We start from the raw sequence: 22,088 nt of genomic DNA, 5'->3' as shown, positions 1-22,088 counted from the left end.
ATCACCTATTGTTAATATTTTATCTCTTCTGCTATATAATTTGCATGTATGCATGTTCTTTGTTACTCTGAACCATTTGAAAGTAAGATACATATACTATGGCCCTTTACCCCTAAATACTTAAGTGTCTATTTTCTAAGAATTGAGATACTCTCAACTACAACACAGTTATCCGACTTCATAATTTTTTTTTTTTATAAAATTTTATTCATTTATTCATGAGAGACCCAGAGACATAGGGAGAGGGAGAAGCAGGCTCCATGCAAGGAGCCCGACACGGGACTCAATCCTCTGACTCCAGGATCACGCCCTGGGCTGAAGGCAGGCACCAAACTGCTGAGCCACCCAGGGATCCCCCAACTTCATAAATTTACACTGACACAGTACTTATTCTCCATATCCCAAGTGTTATCCTTTGTAATTCAATACGTCCTATATGGCAATTTTTTCTCTTTAGCTTCCTTTAAAATCTAGAACATTTCCACAGCCTTCCTCTTATGTATAACTTTGATAATTGTAAATACCCCCCTTCCTTTTTTCTTCTAAAATTTATTTATTTTAGAGTGTGCACGCATGGACGAGTGGAAGGGGCAGAAAGAGAGGGAGAGAATCTAAAGCAGACGCTCGGTGGAGCATGGAGCCCAACACAGGGCACGTTGATCTCACAACCCTGAGATCATGACCTGAGCTGAAATCAAGAGTCGGACACTTAACCAACTGTGCCACCTTGGTGCCCCTCCTTCCTTTCTTTTTAATGGAACATTCCTCAGTTTGTGTTTGTCTAGTATCTCCTCATTATTAGATTGAGGTTATACATTCTTGCCTGTAATAGGTGATACTGTATCCCTCTCAGTCACATGGTACCCATTTATCCATTTTAGATAGCAATTTTGATCATTTGGTCAGGTTGTTGCCCAGTTTCCTTAATATGTAGTGTTTCTTCATCCTACCCTGCAACTGTAAATAGCATGTGGGGAGATGTCTTAAGACCATCCAAATATCATCCGTATCCAAAGTTCCTCCCAGATTTGGTGACCATTGATCATTCTTACCAGTGTACTTTTTACCATGATGATTGCAAAATGAGGACTTTACAACTCCACTTGCTTTTTTTTTTTTTTTTTAAAGATTTTATTTATTTATTCATAGGAACACAGAGAGAATGAGAGGCAGAGACACAGGCAGAGGGAGAAGCAGGCTCCATGCAGAGCCTGACGTGGGACTTGATCTAGGGTCTCCAGGATCACGCCCTGGGTTGCAGGTGGCGCTAAACCGCTGCGCCACTAGAGCTGCCCCTCCACTTGCTTTTTTTTTTTTTTTTTAATTTTTATTTATTTATGATAGTCACACACAGAGAGAGAGAGAGAGAGGGAGAGAGAGAGAGGCAGAGAGAGAAGCAGGCTCCCTGCACCGGGAGCCCGACGTGGGATTCGATCCCGGGTCTCCAGGATCGCGCCCTGGGCCAAAGGCAGGCGCCAAACCGCTGCGCTACCCAGGGATCCCTGCGCCACCCAGGGATCCCACCTCCACTTGTTTTTAAGGGCCTTTTAAATTTGATTTTAATTAGAGATCAGTAGCTACATTTTATAATTTTGAGAAGGAAAAATTTATGCATTGCTTTCTCACACAGGATGGCTCAACAGCAGGCCTTGAGGTTCCGAGGCCCGGCTCCCCCACCAAATGCAGTGATGCGAGGCCCACCACCTCTTATGCGACCTCCTCCACCATTTGGTATGATGCGAGGCCCTCCACCACCACCTCGGCCCCCTTTTGGACGCCCTCCTTTTGATCCTAATATGCCGCCAATGCCTCCTCCAGGAGGGATTCCTCCACCTATGGGCCCTCCACACCTCCAGGTAAAGAATGTAGAGGTTGCTGTTTCTGTGTCAGTGTTAGTATCGATATTATATATGAGTTTTGCTTAAAAACCAGTTCTTAGTTTCATTGTATAGGAAAATGGGAGCTAAAGAGAACATCCATATGTTAGCATCTTTGTCCAGAAGCAGTGGTAATATAATTAGTACAGAAATTCAGAATGGGAATTTAGATGTTGATAGGAAAAAAACCATACATGTAAAACTAGGATTCAGCAGGGTAGTTCTTACATGCCTTTGTCTCTTGAGAATATAGTAATCTGTCTTTATGAGATATGAAATTTGAAGTCTTAATATATAGAGTGAGCAAAATTTATTTTCATTGATCCATATTGCCAAGAAGTGTAAATGTATGTATATATATTTCTGAGCAGTTCCCCCTAGAAATAATGCCTAGGAGGGAATCTAGAAAGTGACAATAAATACGTAAGTGCAATACTTGGATTTTCTCTCCCTGAGGAGAAAAAAAGGGTTATCTTAAAATTTTAGAAATAGAATTATTGTGGTATTTCTTTAAATAAATGCTTTTTTGGTATTTTAACCTGAGGCATTATATTTCTCTCTAGTTTACATAGACTCATTTATTGTCTAAAATGATGTCATGAAGATATCAACTCTCAAATGTCTACTTTTGAGATTGTATTCTTTTTGTTTGAGTATGTATCTGTTTTCATGTTTATCTAGCCAGCACACCTCTGAAACCGAATATAGTGCTGCCATCTGCCCTCCATTAGCTTAGGTAATCAAGATTGAACTTACTAAAAATAGAAAAGGGTACCGATGTAGTATTTAAGTGAAGTTAATTCAGTCTAGATAGGGTTATATTTATGGAAGAGACACAAGGTTTTAATATTTTGCTAAGTAATTGTATTGCCTTCCAAGTAGTGGATAGTTCCTGTATGCCCCCCCACCCCAGTATTAAATGGTTTTATATTTCTTTGAAGATTAGAATAAGAAATAGCTTTTTGACCTACTGACTCTGGTATAACTTGTAATGATAGGTGGATATATTCTAATTTGTGTCTTTAAGAGTTAAATCTACTTGTGAAATAACCATAAAATGTAATGAACTAATGTAACTCTCTAATGGAAATAAGTCAGATGTTGTAATGTGTTATTTTCAAATGTTGTGATGCATTTCTTCGTCTTGATGGATAAGAGAGTGGTTTTACTTCAAATCCAAATGATTTCCAGCTAATGGTGCATGAAACGTATTTAGGGTGGTTATTTCATAGAATGAAAGTCTGTGTGCTGTTGCTGGAAAGACCAAACTGAATCCAGAAAAACCTGGAGTATGGGAAAGACCGTTTTAGAAAAAGGAAACGCAGTTTCATATTATTAGCATAGTGTTTGTCCCGTTATACAGTTTAAGATACTTTGGATAATTGAATTTTAATGTTACTTATAGATTATAGAGGCATCTTTTAAATTCCTGTTCAGAATCTGTTTTTAAAATACCAGGCCACTTTTCTGCTTTATTAAGTAAGATATAGCAGTTGCAGTTAAATTGTTTGACTCGGGGTCTTGTGTCAGCAATTGTTAAAGAATGACAGTAAAGGAATTGTCAGAGATAGGATTAGATCAGCAGTGGCTCCAGGAAATTTGTTAAAAATTGTAATATATACCATTTAAGTTCTTATTTTCACTAAAAGTAAAATGGATAACTATTTAACTGTCTTTTAAACTTCCTGATGTTTGTGTTTCTAAGCTACATTATTAGTATTATTTGGGAAAAAAAGGAAATGATGAATATTTTCCTACCTTATTATAGTTAACTGTTTTATAGGAAAAGAGAATAAAGGGTTAGGTATAGCTGATTTTTCTTTTTTAGTTCTTACTGTGTTATTTTATGAAATAATGTTTCTCTTATGATTGGTTCCTGTCATAGATGAGGTATGGAGGCATTGGTGTGCTTGGTGTTCAGCAAAATGCTAAATCAGTTTTTTCCTTTTGAAAATAATCCACTGCCCAGGGTCATGAAATAATACAGTTAAAGTATAAAGAATATAGCAAGATTGATTCCTCCATGAGGCTGTAACACAGTGAGGACTCCTGTTAGTATTTTTTAAAAAAATATTCATTCATTCATTCATTCATGAGAAACAGAGAGAGAGAGGCAGAGACACAGGCAACGGGAGAAGCAGGCTGCATGTAGAGAGACGGACGTGGGACTCGATCCCAGGCCTGGGGATCACGCCCTGGGCCATAGGCGGCACTAAACCGCTGAGCCACCCGGGGTGCCACCCTGTTAGTATTTTGATGTATTTCTTTTTAAGTCTGTTTTAGGTAGTCATTTTTTTTAAATAATAAATTTATTTTTTATTGGTGTTCAATTTACCAACATACAGAATAACACCCAGTGCTCATCCCGTCAAGTGCCCCCCTCAGCGAGTAGTCATCTTTGTTAAAGAGAAACTTGTCTTATACAACCTAGATGAATGTATTTGAATGGACTATAAAACTAGTCTCTCTTATATACTACTTTACTATTGGGTAGAATTTAGTCATTTGAAGGAAAAGAAAGATAAATACAAGTGACCATTACTGTTTTCCTTAATCAACAGAGACCACCTTTTATGCCTCCGCCCATGGGAACCATGCCTCCTCCGCCGGGTATGATGTTTCCACCAGGAATGCCTCCTGTGACTGCTCCTGGTACTCCAGCACTGCCTCCTACTGAGGAGATATGGGTTGAAAATAAAACTCCAGATGGGAAGGTAAATTATAAAATATATTTAGGTGGTTATCCTGGCAGATGGAAATCAGTGACTGTTAAAACAAGTCCCAGATAAGCTCTGGATAGGTTAGAACGCCAAGAAAGGCTCACCGGATTGGACTTCTGCACAGACGTAAGGTTGCCTGGAATGCTCACATATGTTTACTTATGATTCTGGAAGCTTGGATTTTAAAGTGTCATGAGGTTTGGTGTTCGCTAGGAGAACTCCCAGAACTCCGCATATAGTAGTACTTACAGCTAAGACTAATTACAGTGAAAGGATCCGAAGCAAAACCAGCAAAGAAAGAAAGGTGTATGGGGCAAAGACTGGAGGAAACCAGGCACAAGCTTCCAAGAGTCCCCTCAGTGGAATCAAATAGAACATAGAACATGTTTAATTCCTTCAGCATGGAATTGTGACGGTACCTGTGAAGTGTTATCTACCACTGAAGCTCGCCTGAGCCAATGAGTACGGGATTTTCAGGGAATGGTGGGAGCCCTCTTAGAATTCTGGTGTCCAAATGCCAGTCACGGGTCAGCTTTGCAAACAGGGCTTTCTATGGAGAGCGGTCTGAGGCCTGCTGTGTTAACTTTGTACACAAAATACAACTTTGGTTTCCTTTTAATGTTCAAGACAGTGTGCTCATAGGACATTAGGGGAAGGGATGAAAAGGGAAAAATTACCTTTAGTATTATAATAAACCAACAGCTAGTTTCCATGTACTTCTTTTTTCTAAGTTTTTTTTTTTTTTTAATACCTTTTAAGACAATATAGTTGCATTAGTGTTTTTTAATGATAGTTGACAGATTCTGGGATACCAACGATTTTGCTTCCTCTGCAGGTTTATTATTATAATGCTCGGACACGTGAATCTGCATGGACCAAACCAGATGGAGTTAAGGTTATTCAGCAGTCAGAACTGACACCTATGCTTGCAGCCCAGGCTCAGGTTCAGGCCCAGGCGCAGGCGCAGGCGCAGGCACAAGCACAAGCTCAAGCGCAGGCCCAGGCCCAGGCCCAGGCTCAGGCCCAGGCTCAGGCACAAGCACAGGCTCAGGCGCAGGCCCAGGTGCAGGCCCAGGTGCAGGCGCAAGTACAAGCACAAGCAGTAGGAGCTTCCACCCCTACAACCAGTAGCCCAGCACCTGCAGTGTCCACTTCAACATCATCATCCACCCCATCCTCTACCACTTCTACCACAACAACTGCCTCTTCGGTTTCGCAGACAGTATCAAGTGAGTACCAGCCAGCATGTATTTTCATTCAGGGGCTAGAGAAATGGACAAGTAGGGACTGCATTGCAAAATGATCCTAGTGTTTCAGGTGTTATCTTTGATTTTATTTAAAATACACATTGACATTAAGATTTTTGGGTTAAAAAAGGAACAGGAATTTACATTAGTAGAAGAAACTATTTGTCCTTTTGGCATTCATGGAGCTAAACCGGGGAGTGCAGAAGTAGCTGTTCATCTTGGCCAATAGTAAAGCTGGGTGCCGAGGGGTTTGTAAAATAAGTGTCTTTGTTCCTGCCTTCCAGGCCTTCCAGTTTTTTTAATTGAGGCAAGCATAACATATGTGGGACAATTAGAAGTGTGCACAGTTATACAGTGAGAATAGAAGGTGTAGGAAGTTAAGAATAGGGAGAGACAAGTAAATGGGTGGACAAACTGGGTTTTGAGGTTGGTCATGAAGGATGGGTGGTAGGACTCGAGTAGGTTTCAAAGTAAAGATATTTTTCAGGTAGAAGGACAGCATGAACAAAGGTCAGGAGATGAGAACAAATACAGTTCATAGGATTGCTAAGAAACTCTTCTGAGTTGGGGGTGGTTATATCGGTTAACATATTTAGAGTGAGACTAGATTACAAAGAGTTTTAAGAACAAATAGGTGAAGGAGGTAGGTTCCGGGGTCCTGTGTAAGTGCAGTGTTCTGGAACATTTTTCTGGTGTTCTTTGTTTTTGCCGTGAGGGTGTTACTGAAATCAGGAAAAATTACTAGGAAGTTTTCATTAATCTCGTTTAGAGGTAAATAGGTCTTAGAATAGGATACAGGTGGATGGATGAAGAGCAGAGATAGAAGCAGTCAGAAAAGTGAGAGAATTTTCAGGTGTCACATCACAGAGGCCCCCCGGGGTAGACCTTTCTGAAAAAGGTGAGAGGGGATTAATAGCAGATTTTAGGAATGGAAAGAGAAGAATTATTAATTAATTTGCTTAAAAGGATGTTGTTTATATTTACACTACTAGTTCCGGGAGGTTTTTTATTTGTGTTTTTATATATATGGTGCTACTTAATTTTAGGATGAGATTGAGCCCAAAAATAATGAAAGAATGATTTTACCAATTAGATTATTTGTTATGATACAGGCATGAAAATACATAGTTAACCCTATAGATAATTAGAAGTTGGATTATTTTGCTACCTGGATAATAGATGAGAATAAGAAAAGTCCCGTAGTTTCAGGGACTTGGGAATTATTAGTGTCTTTTACCCTGTAAGAAAGAAGTGAGAGAGATTTAATAGTAGTAGATTCAAATTGGATTGATAACAAGGAGTAACTGCAGAAGTCAGGTACACCTGATGTAGACTGTAGTGATATATTTTAACGGCTGTACTTGATATATTTTAGAAGTTTGGGGGAAAATGCGCTTAGTAGGAAGATGTAAATAATGCTTTACGAGTTATTTTCTCGTTTAGCTAAGGTGAATTCCGCCATGGAAGTATAACGGACAGGAGCTAGCTGGCTGAGGGGCTTTCCCTTCTTGTAGGCTCGTGCTTCTCAAAACCTGTGTGGTAATGCAGGAAGCTGCCAGTTTTTATGGCATACCTGTGGCGATAGTGGCAGAAGGAGATTAATAAAAGCATTGCAGTTCTCTGTGGATGCTGTGTTGCTTATGCTTTGTTACCTTCCTTCTTAGGAAGGGGAAAGAGCAGTACTTTGTTTTAAAGAAGGTTGGTAGTAGAATACTTCAACTGTCCTGTGTGTATTCTGTTTCTGTATCAGGGTGGTCTATCAATTGGCCCAAAGCTGTCTTGCTGCTATAAACTATTCCTTTCAGAACTCTGGTTTGTCATTTTTTGTACTGCCCTTCGCTGATTGGGAGGCCCTTATTCTAAGAACAGAATAGCAGAAACATGTTCTTTTTACTGCCTTTAGGCATCACTTTTGATGTTCTTTCTGAGTATTCCTGATGTCTGTTTTTATTTCACTTGATTCAGTATCCTGAAGTGTTGTCATACTACAGTCTTAGTATTTCTCCATCTGTTGTAGTCACTTGTCTTTTTAAATTAATATCTGAAGCTGGATTAGTAGTATATTTGAGGCCTAGCGTTTCATTAGTTATTTTAGCAAGAGGAGTTGGCAGGAGTTCAGTGACCATTAAGTCCTAGCTACCATTTTCCCAGTTTTCCATTGAATTCTTTCATTGCCTTTGTGTCTTTCCTCTCATGATTCATGGCCACGATCAGATTTAGAAAATCCTGTGTCAACAGGAGAAATGGGTTGAGTGAATAACTTTTTGCCATCTCTACTGGTGTTCCTTTCCACTTGAAATTTGATACTTCTGTAACTCCTTTTCTTTTCCTGACTACAGTACTTTTTATCTTGCTTCTACTAATTATATCTAAATAATTATTACTATAACATTTTTAAAAATGTAGTTGTATGAACTGCGGTATAGTCCTGTGTATTAATGGAACTAAAAATTATTAAGAAATTTATGTTTTAGCCCCAGTTGAGCATAAACTCATTTTATTGTGTGCAAGTTTGTGAAAAATGCTGATGGAACCCTCCTTCTCAGGGACATTGGGAAGAATAACTAGACATATTTTCAGCCATTACAGTAGATTACAAATGCTAAGTGGTGTATTTATGGGACTGGGCAAATGTTGCATGTAATTTGTATTTTTCATACTGTTCTATAAAATTATATTAATATGATACTGTACCCTAAGGCTAGGTCTATGCTAGACCAACAATTCATTCCTGGGCCCCTGAAGATACTTGTTTGGCCCTGCTGTCTATTTAGCCAAGGTGAGTCCCGCATTAACAAGTATGAAATTGCTCACATCTTCCCAGCCTAAGTGAGTTTTTCATTAGTAGGAGCTGAAAAAGATATAAATTTTGTCAGTTGGATTATTGGGTGGCTTGTATTCAACAGTGTGCTTTCCCTTAGAATAAAATTGGCATAAAGATTGGGAATGCACGGTTTTATTTCATTTAATTTGATAAATTCATTCTTAGTCCAGTACAGGTAGTTTGAAGTTTTTCTTTACATCAAGAAAAAATGAAGTATTTGTTACCAGTGAATTACCAAAATGAATTCTGTTTTGGAACTAAATGGTTTATAAATAAATAATAAAAATGTTTTATAATATTTGAGAACTAAAACTTTTTAAAAAGTATAAAATACGAATTTATTTATTTTGGGAGGGTCACAATTTGATTTTAAATGGGATCCTAGAGATGAAATGTTTTATTTTTGTTACTTAAAAATAATGTAGTAGAGTCAGATTATCCCTAGTTTCACATTCTCTTGGTCTCTCACACTGGAAACCTGAGTTGTTATTATTTTTTCTTTTTCCACTTTTTTATTTTGAAATTATTGTAGAGAAACCTGACTTGTTTTTTACTCCATTTTGTTCATACTCAGTCATCAGTTATTACTTACCTTTTTCTCTGTTCTTCCTTGCTTGGACAATTCCAGAAAGGCTGAAATTGATTTTCCCACCTGTGTTCTTCCTCTTCTTCCCATTCATCTGCCAGATTAATTCATCAAACAAACATTGATTAATCCTTTCCATACAGAAACCTTCATTTTGCCTCTCTTAGACCTTTTCTATACTCACAAAGTCACACAAATAACACATGAATGCATTCTTAGAAAAAAATTGAGACTAATGAAGGATATGTAGCAAAATGTGGAAGGCATTTACAGATGTAATGAGAATATACATTTTGGTGTGCATTCTCCTAGATCAGTTTTCTACACTTACATTAGCTCTTCCCTCTCCCTGCCCAGTGAAGTGCAGACTCCTTAGACTTCTGTCACAGCCTGCTACTTGATGCCTCTGGCCTGCCTCTCCAGCCATAACTCACTGGTTCTTTTGATATGCCTTGTGTTTTATTAGTTGACTGCTTGCCATGTATTTTCTAAACAATTCCTTGTCGTTACCTCCTCTTTGCTTTTACTCACTTTTCTCCCTCCACTGTCATTGTCCTTGTTGAAATCCTAATCTTTCAAGGCCTGTCATCACAGTATACAACTTTCTGTACCCTCTCACAGTTAGAAATGGTCTTTGCGTCTTGATGTACACTCTGCTACATTTATCCCATTTCATTTTGTATTTTAGTTATGTTTGTATTTCATTTAGCTATTTTCAAGCTTCTTGAAGACAGAGACCTTGTTAGAAATTTCTCGCAGTGCATGGAATGGGCTCTTAAGTACTTACTGAATGAGTGAATGATGAATGAATATAGCGAAATGGTTTATGAAGGAGTGATACATATTCTTTTTTTTTATCTTTTATCAGCACCCACAACACAAGATCAGACCCCAAGTTCCGCTGTTTCAGTTGCCACGCCTACAGTTAGTGTTTCAACTCCTGCTCCTACAGCCACACCTGTGCAAACTGTTCCCCAGCCGCATCCCCAGACGTTACCTCCTGCTGTTCCTCATTCAGTACCTCAGCCAGCAGCAGCAATACCTGCTTTTCCACCAGTAATGGTACCTCCGTTTCGTGTTCCCCTTCCTGGCATGCCAATTCCACTTCCAGGTAAACCAATAGATTCTAATAGTCCTTTCCAGCTATGTTTTCATATTGTCAGTTAGTTTGTTCTCATGTGTCTGTTGCATTTGAAATTTGCCTTGAATCTCACCTGTTTGAAATGTTTTTGAAAGATTCATGGCTAACTGCAATATTTTCTCTTCAGTTTTGGTAAATGTCCTTTTTGTTGTTGTTGTTTACATGTCTTAAAATTAGAGCCACATTTGAAGCTACACTCATTTTTGATAATGGCCTCAGTGAGTTAAAAATGATCATCTTTTCATGTAACTATGTTCAAATGCAATATCTTTAAAGGACTGAGTCTGTGAAGTTGAGAACTTAACAGGTCATTAATAGCTAATACATATTGATTTTATACATCGTGCCCTGTTCTAAGCACTTTACATGTAACTAACTCAGTTTTGCAACCATGGTATGAGGTAGGTACACAGATAGGTTAAATTACTTGCCCATGGTCACATAGTAAGTGATCGTGTTGGGATATGAGCTAAGCACTCCAGACCCAAATACCATGCTCTTAATAACTATGTTATACTGGGAAGAAAATGTGTCACTTAACTGTAAGAAATTCATCAAAAGCAAAACCAGAACTTTTCCTTGTAACATTTGTGAAATGAAGCATAACCTGCACCATTTAAATAGTTAACGGTGAGATTGTGAAGTAGAGTTTTTCCTGTAGCGGTTAAAACAATGACAGTGTTGGGCATCCTAATTTGAATGCATTTGCTGTTGGCAAACACAATTAACCCTTAATCTGTGGTCTGTTCTCCTAATATTTCAGTTTGAAGCTTTTCTACATTAGAGAGCTCAAGTTCACAGGGCTAGTTTGTTGCAGAGGTGGATAGAACTTAGGCCCCTTGTCTCCCAATTTCATATTCCTCCCGCTGTCTATTGCTACTTTATTTTTACTAGTTTTTATATAAGAATAGGGTTGTAGTACAGCTGTTTCTTAGATTTGTACATTTTAAAATTATCGTTACTGTTCTAAATTATCTTTTTCCTTGTGACCACTTGGAAAAGAAACAGTCACTTAGGTATTTATTACACCTTAGCAAGAAAGAAACCAGAATTTTAAGAATTAGTGAGGTTTTTTCCCCCTAAGGAAAACCTTTTGCACATTGTTGATGTAGTGTTAGGTAATTAAGTGCCCAATATGTGATGTTTAGGAAACTCAAAACTATTTAAAAGTAAGAGGGAAACCAAAAATGTTTCCTCATACTAGGGATTGCCCTTTTTCTAAATTAAATTTAAGACAAGCTGCTGGATAATTGCCTCTTTGGATATACTCTTGGTAGAAAACCAGGTGATAAATGGAGACTAGGTTGACACTGGTCATGAGCTCTTGAATCTTAGGTGTATTTGGGGTTAAGGACAGTATTCATACCAGCTGCTGGATTCTGAATGATCTGAAGGAGCTTGGGTTGTTAATTCTGTAGAGGGAAGATTGAGGGTTGGGTAGGGTAATCATATTACTGAAGTATTTGAGAGGTTGAGAGGATTTTTATTTTGCTTCGGAAGTTGTTAATAGGACCAGTGGGTGAAAGGTATAGAGTAGCAGAATTGATATCTATAGAATGTTGAATTTTGTCACAATAAAATCCCTTCATTTATAGCTCTGTTTTGATGTCACAGTCTTCTCTGATCCTCATCCCAGGTTTTAGTGGTGACCATTTGACCAAATGAGGTAGTACCTATGAAGTTTAGTCATAAAAAGCATTTAATAAATGGCAGTCACTAATGTCATCTTGTAGGTCATTTGGAAGCGAGCTTGAGGTAGATAATCTGTAAAATTTTGTCCAAGATGCCAAGATTCCTTAGAGTGTTAATGTATAATAGAGAGTAATAATAATAACAATATTTGTCTATGTGGTAAGGCATCTTTGATACTACAAATTCATTTTCTCATTTCCCTTTCAATTCTGTTCTCCTTGGTGCTTTAGTGAGAAAGAAAAGAAAAGAAAAAGATGACTTGTTTTGCTCCTCCCCAGATCTTTTATATACAGTGGGATTGATCTCTTTTTATCAATTTGGCAGTAAGGTAAACAGGAAGGATTTGGATGTTATTTATTCTGGAGCTTTAAGTTCTATCTCTAATAGCAATGTATGGCTCTAATGAGAATGATTAAGGAAGGGATAGTCAAATAAGATGAAGGAAAGGAGTGGAAGAATTACGGGTAAAAAATACAGGAATAAGACTTGGCATTGGGAATAGTAAATTGAATTAAAATTACAGGATGTCTGAAACTATAAAATCTTAGAATATGAAGAAACTTGTCATTGACATTGGAACTCTTCAAAATGCTAAGTGAAATTTTCTAATTTCTTAGTAGAACATAATTTGAGAATAAACTTACAGGAAAATTGAAGATGCTCCCTTTAGGTTCTTTTTAATTTTATTTTTTAAATTTATTTTATTTATTTGAGAGAGAGCATGTGAGCATGAGAAGAGGGAAGGGCAGAAGAAGAGGGAGATAGAGAATCTTAAGCCACCTTCCCCCTGAGTACAGAGCTGGACATGGGGCTTATCTCAGGAATCAGAGATCATCACCACCTGAGCCAAAACCAAATCTGACTGAGCCACCCAGGCACCCCAGATGTCCCTTTAAATAGAAGATTAAAAATTCAGATATATGGCAATTTTGAATCTTATGTATGTAATCATCCTTAAAGAAAACCTTAAGTTTATAGCATGAAAAGAAACACAGATGACCTTTCAGTATGGTCTCTTTGTTGTTAGTCAAATATAGGCATTCTGTGTTGGCCCAGTTGATATTTAACAATGGCACTTAGGCCTAAATATGAATAGGTTTGATTTTCTGTTTTAGATGGATAGTTAAAATTACCTTTTGGGAGTGGTTTTGGAGAACATTGAGAATAAAGTTCATATATGCTAAGAATTGAATTTCTAGTGTTGACTTAATAGGTTCAGTGGTCCTGCAGATGGCAGTATTTATACTAATTTAAACCTAATATGTGGTATAACTTCTTTAACCAAATTAATTTTTGCATTGCTTCTTTTAACATTATGGAAAACAGAACCGTACATATGACTTAACTCAGCATGCTTTTATGATCTAGTGCTTTAGTTTCAGAGGTAGTTGAAAGTTTAGCTTTAATATTCTTTACTTAAAATGGTAATTAAGAAATTAAAGGCATTTTTGAAAAATTGGCAGTATTTTTGTGTGTGCGTGCGTGAACTTAGGTACATTATTTACAAACCCAGGGGTTTAATTTCAATTTTCATCTCTAAATTAAGTGAAATTTCTTTTCCTGTACTTTAGTGGGGAAAATAGTGTATTACTTTAAATTATTGGTACCCCCCCCAAAAAATAAAAAAAAAATAAATTATTGGTACCAAACTAGGTTAAGTATTTTCAACCAAAACAAATAGAAATTAAAACCTAATCCCCAAACCCCTTTTCTTCCTGCCTCCAGCCTTTTCCTTTAAAAGTTTTTTTCTATTTCACACTTAATTTTGGCTTTCTTCAATTAATCAGTCTTAGTTTTCCAGCTTTTCCTTTCATTCCCTTTTTATCACACTGTAATGCATCATGATGAGTCTTCATTCTTCTAAGAACTGTACGTAATTTCCATTCTTTGATAATAGTGCTACTCCTTTAGTTGGCTTAAATAATAGAGGTTTCTGAAATAATCAGCCCATGTAGTCATAAATGATACTAAAGGGGCTATATTTTTCTTCATATGTTAGCCTGCTTCCACATTGTTTCAAGCCTGTGACATTCCACAGAGCAGGCACTGAAAATGGATATTTGTCATTAGTTGAATGCTACCCTTCTTTTCATCTCTGCCCTTTTATTTGAAATATTTGCATTGGAATATTTGGATCCATCTCATGCCTTACTTCCTTTCTCTCACACCCTTCTTTGTCCTATCTTATTCTTTTTCTCCTTCTGCATGGTTATGCTCCATGCCTCAGCTTCTGCATGTAGTTCCCACTTAGCACAGAGAAAGTGTCTTGTCAGTGTCATGCTGCATCTGCCTTTCACTGGTATCTAAGCAACAGCAGCATGGGTTTGATGTCCTGTGGGAAAATGTCCCACACGAGAACTTGTTATATATATATTTAATGAAGGGGCTTCCCTTCATCGATTTTAAACTCTCAAGACTCCTTCAAGTATTATCACAGCTGGTTTGATAAAAAGGTAATTGATGCTATAATTTAGAATTAGTTATCATTGGATTTGGCACCACTTCCCACAAAATGTCAAACAAAAAAGAAATTTTACTCCATTCTTGGTCTTTTTCATTGGAAATTGCATTCTAAATTGTAGTGGTAAATTACTTCCCTGAATCCCAGTGGTAGCCGACATACCATGGCAGCTTTCCAACGTATGCTTGCTTATCCATTTTACAGGTGTAGCAATGATGCAAATAGTCAGCTGCCCGTATGTAAAGACAGTCGCTACCACCAAGACCGGTAATTTTTAAAACCATCTTAGTTTGTTTTGTCTGTAAGTTGGCATGGTAGTGAATGTTGTTGTTTATCCTTTTATTTATTTATTTTTGCCCAAGTGAGTGGATTTTTTTATATTTTTCTTTTTAATGAGCAGTATAAATGCAGTTGTCATATTTGGCCAACACTTAATTTTCCCAATTGCCTGTAGTATTAGCTTCTTTGGTTCACAAAAGCAAATAAGGTCAGATCACTTTATATCTTAATTTTTGTAATAAGTGTAAACAACTTCATTCTCATATTCATAACATTTAATTTTATTTTTGATGTGTGTTTTTAAGTTAAATATAAAAAAATCATTTCCATGTGTAAAGTGATGTGATTATGCTTGCATGCTAGTGAGTATATGTGTGTGAATATTTGTGTGTATAGTATAAACTTAAATTTTAAACTTCTTGAAGACAGCTACCTGAAACTTAAATTCTAGAATAGGATTTGAGGTTTTTTTTTTTTTTCAATTTGGATTCATATACCTTTAATTATTTATATAATGTCAGCTTGTTTAGCTGTCTGATTAAAAAAAATACTAAGCTTGGCTTATCTTTTAAAAAATAGAAACTGCCTTTTTTTTTTTTTTTTTTAAGGAAAAAAACCTAAACTGACAAAGAGTTAACAGGGACACCTGACTTAATCACTTAGTATATTAAAGTGGATTTGATAATAAACTCAGTCATTTACTTTAAAACTGAGAATTTTATTCATACCCTTTTAGGTACCTTAGAACTAGAAGATAATTTTGCCTCAGGAAATAGGCTCAGTAAATGTTTGTTGGCTTGATTTCATTAGAATTTGAGAGATTCTTTATAAAAATATATTTCTGTTCACATGTAGAGAATGTGTCATGATTTTTATAACTTACTGTTAGGACTTCATCATAACTTCGATCCAAATTTTTGACTATTCTTAAGGTACTTCTTGGGTTGAATTTCTGAAATCTAATTGGATTTAAATCTTAGACCTAAACCAGGGAAATAGCATTAAGTAATGAAATCACATTTTATATGATTTGTTGTTTTTGTTCCAACTGGCTCATTCATTTATTAATATTTAATGGAAGATATAGCTCATATTTTAAAGTTTTCATTTTGCATTGCAGTTTGATACTTGGACCTAACTTTGTATTCTTCTTCTTTTAGGTGTATTGCCAGGCATGGCCCCTCCTATCGTACCTATGATACACCCCCAGGTTGCTATTGCAGCTTCCCCTGCTACCTTAGCTGGAGCAACGGCAGTTTCTGAGTGGACTGAATATAAAACAGCAGATGGAAAGACATATTACTATAATAATAGAACATTAGAATCAACCTGGGAAAAACCCCAAGAGCTAAAGGAAAAAGGTACTGTTTTAATGACTTGTTGAGATATAGTAAAAGCCATGGTACTATAAATAGAATGCTGTTTGAAATTTTGAGTTAAATTCCTTTTTAACGCATTTTAAGAATTTGCTAATTCCATCGTTGTTGGATTATTTATTTCTACCAAACTGATAAATATGTATGAATTTAAAAAGCCAGTTCCACTTAGATGTTGGTCTATGATTTTTTTCCATCCAGAGAAATTAAATTATTTATCTGTACACATAATCTATTATTGCAGTTAGGAATTATGTAATTGTTCTCCTGTGTAATTACTGAGATTTTTGATATAAGGAAGAAATGTGTGTATAGCATGTGTTTCTGAAGAAAGAAATAGAGGCCCTTAGGGAGTCTTGGATGAAGAAAACTCATAATTTTCTGTATCGTAAGTTCCTGTTTCTAAGTCTCTTAGTATCTTATCCCTTTGAGCAAAATGAATCATTGCTACAAAGGATGCGTGAGTGACTTGAAAGACTTCCATGTCCCTCTGCAATCAGTGATTCTTCTCTAGTGACAGTTTCCTGATGGGATAGCAAGGTATTTCAACTTGACCATTACATTATATTGAAATTAATCATGATACAAAGAAGAACATTTTATCTTGGTGGTTAATAACTCCTGGTTACAGAGTATCTCCATTCTTTAGTCTCTGAAAGTTCTTGGAAAATTATAACAAAAACCATTGAGTGACATTGTCTTAACTTTGTAATAGAAAAATTGGAGGAGAAGATTAAAGAGCCAATTAAAGAACCTTCTGAAGAACCTCTGCCAATGGAGACGGAGGAGGAGGACCCTAAGGAAGAGCCTATAAAGGAGATAAAGGAGGTAAAGGGCCACGACCGGTTAACTTGGAAGCTAGCATTGATTATTGTCTACAATTTAGTTGTAATTGAAAACTCATCTGATACAGTTTTAGATAATTGTTAATGGTCTGACTTCTGAAATTTTAAGGTTCTTTGAAGTTGGTAATTCAATTTTTCCTTTAAAAGTTTCATTAAATTACTTCTTAGAGTAAATCAAGGCCCCTAGAAAGAAAGGGCCTTGGACCAAGGCATGGACCCAATTCCGGCCTCCTGATGTATAGACTGGCACATGGTAAAAATTAGAAGTACAATTTTTTTTTAAAAAAAGGTTTTATTTATTTATTCATGAGAGACACAGAGAGAGAGAGGCAGAGAGATAGGCAGAGGGAGAAGCAGGCTCCCTGCGGGAAGCTGGATGTGAGACTCGATCCCAGGACTCTAGGATCACGACCTCAGCCAAAGGCAGACAGACGCTCAACTACTGAGCCACCCAGGCATCCCATAAATACAATTTTATATATTTGGGGAATGTTACATTTTATTGGTCTTCTCCTGACATTGGAATGATCTCTAACAGCACTATAAGAGCTCTGCTTTTTGGAAGCTTCCTTTTATTCAGTGAGAGACTAATGATAGTCATGTTTTATTAGTAAGGAAGTTATTAGCAGGAGAAAGAAGGAACCTTAAGTGAAGAGGTCTCATCTAGTTTTCTATCCTAAGTTCTCTAGTTCTGTTCCTAAGCAGATAGTTAGTGAATCTGTAAGATAGGACCATCTGCTGTTGCTGGAGTCTGCTGTTGTAGAATTTGGCTCTGTCTAGGGAGCAAAGTTTTAGAACTTTCTTAGAAGTCCCTACTCACAGTCTGTCCTCACTATGCTAGCAACAGGCCTGATGTTGGTTGTACTTTGAGGTATTTGCAGTATTACTTGTATTTGTGTGAGATTCAGGTATAGTTTTGTGATACTAATTAAATGGGAGTAACCTCATTTCCCTTAGGAGCCCAAAGAGGAAGAGATGACTGAAGAAGAAAAGGCTGCCCAGAAGGCAAAGCCAGTAGCTACTACCCCCATTCCTGGTACTCCATGGTATGTACTTGGCTCAGTTAGTAAGTTACTTTATTTCATTCTTTGATAATTTATTGCCTTATTTGATAAACGGTTTATCATATAGAATGAAACATGCTTTAAAAAATACATACCAAGTAGATATTTTTATCTGGTGAATATTTTGGTTCTTGTTTCTTGTATTTTGGGTGTTCAGACCAAAAACTCAATTGTCTTTCTCCTTTCATTGTAACTGTCTCTTAATTTTTATTGTGCACAATTATAGACTTGAACCACTGTGAGATCCTGAATCTAGTTTTTATTGTGTAAAATAAGTTTTTAAAATTAGTTTAGGGGCAGCCTGGGTGGCTCAGTGGTTTAGCTCTGCCTTCAGCCCAAGGCGTGATTCTGGAGACCCAGGATTGAGTCCCGTGTCAGGCTTCCTGCATGGAGCCCGTTTCTCCCTCTGCCTGTGTCTCTGCCCCCCCCCCCCATGTCTCTCGTGAATAAATAAATAAAATCTTTAAAAAATAAAATTAATTTGGTATATATGCCTACAAAGATGATTACACTTACAGAACTGTGTAAAAATTTTTTTAATTTAAGTGTTTTTCTTTTCTGCTTTGGTTTTCTTTTCTTTCTTTTTTTTCTTTTTTCTCTCTTTTCTTTTCTTTTTTCTTAAAAATTTGTTCATGAGAGACACATAGAGAAAGAGGCAGAGACATAGGCAGAGGGAGAAGCGCAGGTATCCTGCGGGGAGCCCGATGTGGGACTTAAATCCCAGCACTCCAGGATCACACCCTGAGCCGGAGGCCCATGCTCAACCACTGAACCACCCAGGCATCCCTCATTTTTCCTTTTCTTATTCTTCCTGAGTCAGTGCTCTGTCCTGGTCCTGCTGCAGCCCATTTAATCCGTGTACAGTCCACACATTACATAGAGTTGTTCCAGATGTCTTGTAATCTATAGATTCCCCTCCATTGTGTTTTCATTGCATCTTTCCTGTTTTTGGTATTTAAAAAATAAATGTTGGTTACATGGAGACTCAAAATCTGAATGTTACTATTGCATCCCAGTGATACTGTTTCAGTCTTCTATTCCTGAATTTCCTGCAAACTTGCAAGTGTATGCAGATACCTGGTCAGATTCTCATCAGATTTTTAGCAAGACTAATTCATACGTGGACGTTTGGCAGGGTTGGGGGACATTTTTGGTTGTCATAACTTGGAAGGGGTTAATAGCATGTAGTATCTAGTTGTTAGAGGGTAGGGATGCTCCTAAACATCCTACTATGTACAAGAGATCTCCCTACAAGAATTATTTGGCCCAAAATGTCAGTAGTCCTGAGGTTTTCACAGTAATGAGTTGGTTTGGGTATTATAGATTCATAGATTTAAATACATGTTCTTTGCTTCTCTCCAGGATAGTTATTATGCTTACCAAAGTTCACCTGTTTCATCTTGGGCTACGTGAAGCCTCTTAAGATTGACTCCGGGGTTTTTTGTTGCAACCCTGTTCTTTGATACCTACCTTGTTTTCTACTCTGACAAAGATGTTTCTGGCTGTCTCATGTATTTCCTGCACCAGACCTAGATTTGGCCATTTTGCTACGGAGCCTGGTTTCTTTTCCTGGGATGTGGCATTTATAGGATCTAGGGATAGTTGTTATTACTGAATGTCATTTTTTTTTAGACCTCTTTGCTAGACAGATTGAAGATGCACACATTTAAAGACATATCATGAGTTCATATAATTATTTGCAGTTGAGGTTTACTATAAGGTTTTTACTGAACCTCATCATCTAGTTTAAACTCAGTATCGCATTTCTTGCTGAAAATCCTCTTGCTAAGCAATAGCAACATAATTATTTATTTGCTTTTCTCACACACAAGTCACAGAATTACAGTACTAACACTGTCGCTTTTACAGTGTGATACTGAAAACCATTTTTAACTCCTCCCCCACCCCCATTACATTTATGTTCAGGGAATCTTACTCGAGGGGTTCATCACAGATTATTCTGTTTTAAAGTCATTTGGAATAATTGTTTTCTGTATATTTCATTCTACCAACTTGATGCAAAGCCTCATTTTAAAAAATAAAATATTTACAAAATATTTACCACAATTGAAGTTATTAAAATAGTCCGTTCAAAGAATATGTTCCTAGATTATGGTTTCTGCGTTTGTACGTGAAAAGTTGGTAACCAACTCTGAATCTCACCAGTCTGCAACTTCATGGGCCCTCAACAGTTTTCAGATTTGGGTCTGTCCTCAGATTGGTGGAATTTTTCTTTTGGAATTTATTTAATTATTGCTTCTCTTTATCTGTTTTTCCTTTTCTGGAACATTTGTTATTTGCCTGTCACATCTTTTATGTTATCCTCGAAACCTCTTTTTTCTGTATGTTTTATTTTTTTCTGTATGTTTTATATCTATAGTTTTTGTGTCCTGCTTTGAGTTGTTTTCTCATTGATTTGATATTATTAGAAAAGAATACGTGAATCCATAAATACATACATTATGAAAGAATTACATGGAAAAAATTACAGAATTCCACTTTCATCTAGCCTCTTCATTAATAAAAGTTTGGGTACATATGCTTTCTAGACCCTTTGCTATGTTTTATGTACATGTATACAGGATTTATGTGTGGTGGACATGCGTGTTTATAGTGTCTTAAAAACAGTATTCCTGTTTTTTTTTTTTTACTAAATATGTCTCAAATTTTGCTATTTATATATAAATCTATTTGTGATAGCATAGTTTTCTGTAAACGCATAATTTTTCTATAATGAGTTGATTAGGTTGTCCCCCACCCCTCCCCCGCTCTCCCCCATTAACAAAAGTTGCTGTTGCTGTTTAGGACATCCTTAATACATATTTCTTTGTGAACACATTCAGATATTACTGTTGAATTGATTTTTAGAGGTGAAGTTACTGAATCAAATGATTCTGTTATTTAATATTTGGTAGATACTGCTAAGTTAACCTCAGAAAGGTTTTGGCAGTTGGGGGGAGGGAACAAGGCAGGCTGGACTTAGCCAGTTAATATTCTCGGCAATAGCCTGGTAGTACCAATGTTTTCTCCCTCTTATAGTGTGGGCATATTCTGTTTACATCTTGGGTAACCTGTTAAGAAAAAGAATCCTGTTACATTTTCCAGATTGAATTACTGGTGTAATTCAATTTATTTCATGTTGATTGGCCGTGGATTGCTTCCTTCACAGTTTTCCTTGTCCTTTTTATGGACTTGTTTTTTTCTTAATAATAGGGGAGAGCCTTTTTTTTTTTTTTTAGATTGTATTTATTTATTTGAGAGAGCTTAAGTGGTGGGGGTGGGGGAAAGAGACAGGCAGAGGGACAGCAGACTCCCTCTTGAGCGTAGAGCCTGTTGTGGGGCTAAATCCCAGGATCTTGAGATCATGATTTGAGCTGAAGTTAGACACTTAACCTACTAAGCCACCCAAGTGCCCCAGAAAAGATCTTTTCATGCATGCTATTAACTCATTTGATTTTTACATACATTACAGTTTCTCCCTACCTGTTGATTTTCCTTTTAATGTCTTGTCATACATAGATTTTGTATTTCAGTGAGATCATATTTATTGATACCCTAGGGAATATTCCCCCTTGCTGCAACTCTGTGTTCCTAGTGCTTATACAGCCCATCTGCATACATGTAAGACAACTGCTTATCTAAATTATTTTCCAAGTCTGTCAGTGAAAAATGTATTGTCAGTAGAACTTTAATTCCTTAATTATTTCCTATTTCTTGTAAAATGGGTAAATGCTAAACAAATTATTAAGGGTGTGCTTGGTTGGCTCAGTCAGTGGAGCATAGGACTCTTGATCTCAGGATTATAAATTTTAGCCCCGTGTTGGGTATAGAGATTACTTAAAATCTCTTTTTTTTCCTTAAACTTTTTCAAAGATTCTATCTATCTATCTATCTATCTATCTATCTATCTATCTATCTATCTATGTATGTATGTATGTATTTATATGAGACAGAGAAAGAGAGGCAGAGACACAGG

At 36.8% G+C, this 22,088-nt stretch overlaps 1 protein-coding gene across 5 annotated transcripts in view; it reads left to right on the top strand.

Annotated features, from left to right (window-relative positions):
- The window catches only part of TCERG1 (transcription elongation regulator 1), a 65,044-nt gene that overhangs the window by 5,796 nt on the left and 37,160 nt on the right, over positions 1-22,088 (top strand). For 3 of the 5 annotated variants that reach the window (XR_008665240.1, XM_055331261.1, XM_055331259.1), the window contains exons 2-9: positions 1,631-1,856; positions 4,439-4,591; positions 5,433-5,826; positions 10,123-10,365; positions 14,753-14,815; positions 15,988-16,188; positions 16,919-17,031; positions 18,006-18,094. Coding sequence is in view for 4 of the 5 variants with exons in the window: in XM_055331261.1 (XP_055187236.1) it covers positions 1,631-1,856; positions 4,439-4,591; positions 5,433-5,826; positions 10,123-10,365; positions 14,753-14,815; positions 15,988-16,188; positions 16,919-17,031; positions 18,006-18,094 (1,482 nt within the window). In the remaining variant the exon portion in view is untranslated. The remainder of the gene's footprint in view (positions 1-1,630; positions 1,857-4,438; positions 4,592-5,432; positions 5,827-10,122; positions 10,366-14,752; positions 14,816-15,987; positions 16,189-16,918; positions 17,032-18,005; positions 18,095-22,088) is intronic. The other 2 variants (XM_055331263.1, XM_055331262.1) reach the window with 1 other exon arrangement.

Source organism: Nyctereutes procyonoides, unplaced genomic scaffold, assembly GCF_905146905.1.
Source record: "Nyctereutes procyonoides isolate TBG_1078 unplaced genomic scaffold, NYPRO_anot_genome, whole genome shotgun sequence".
NCBI classification, from domain to species: domain Eukaryota; kingdom Metazoa; phylum Chordata; class Mammalia; order Carnivora; family Canidae; genus Nyctereutes; species Nyctereutes procyonoides.
Note: the sequence above shows the minus strand (reverse complement) of the source record. Positions and strands in the feature narration are given on the sequence as shown.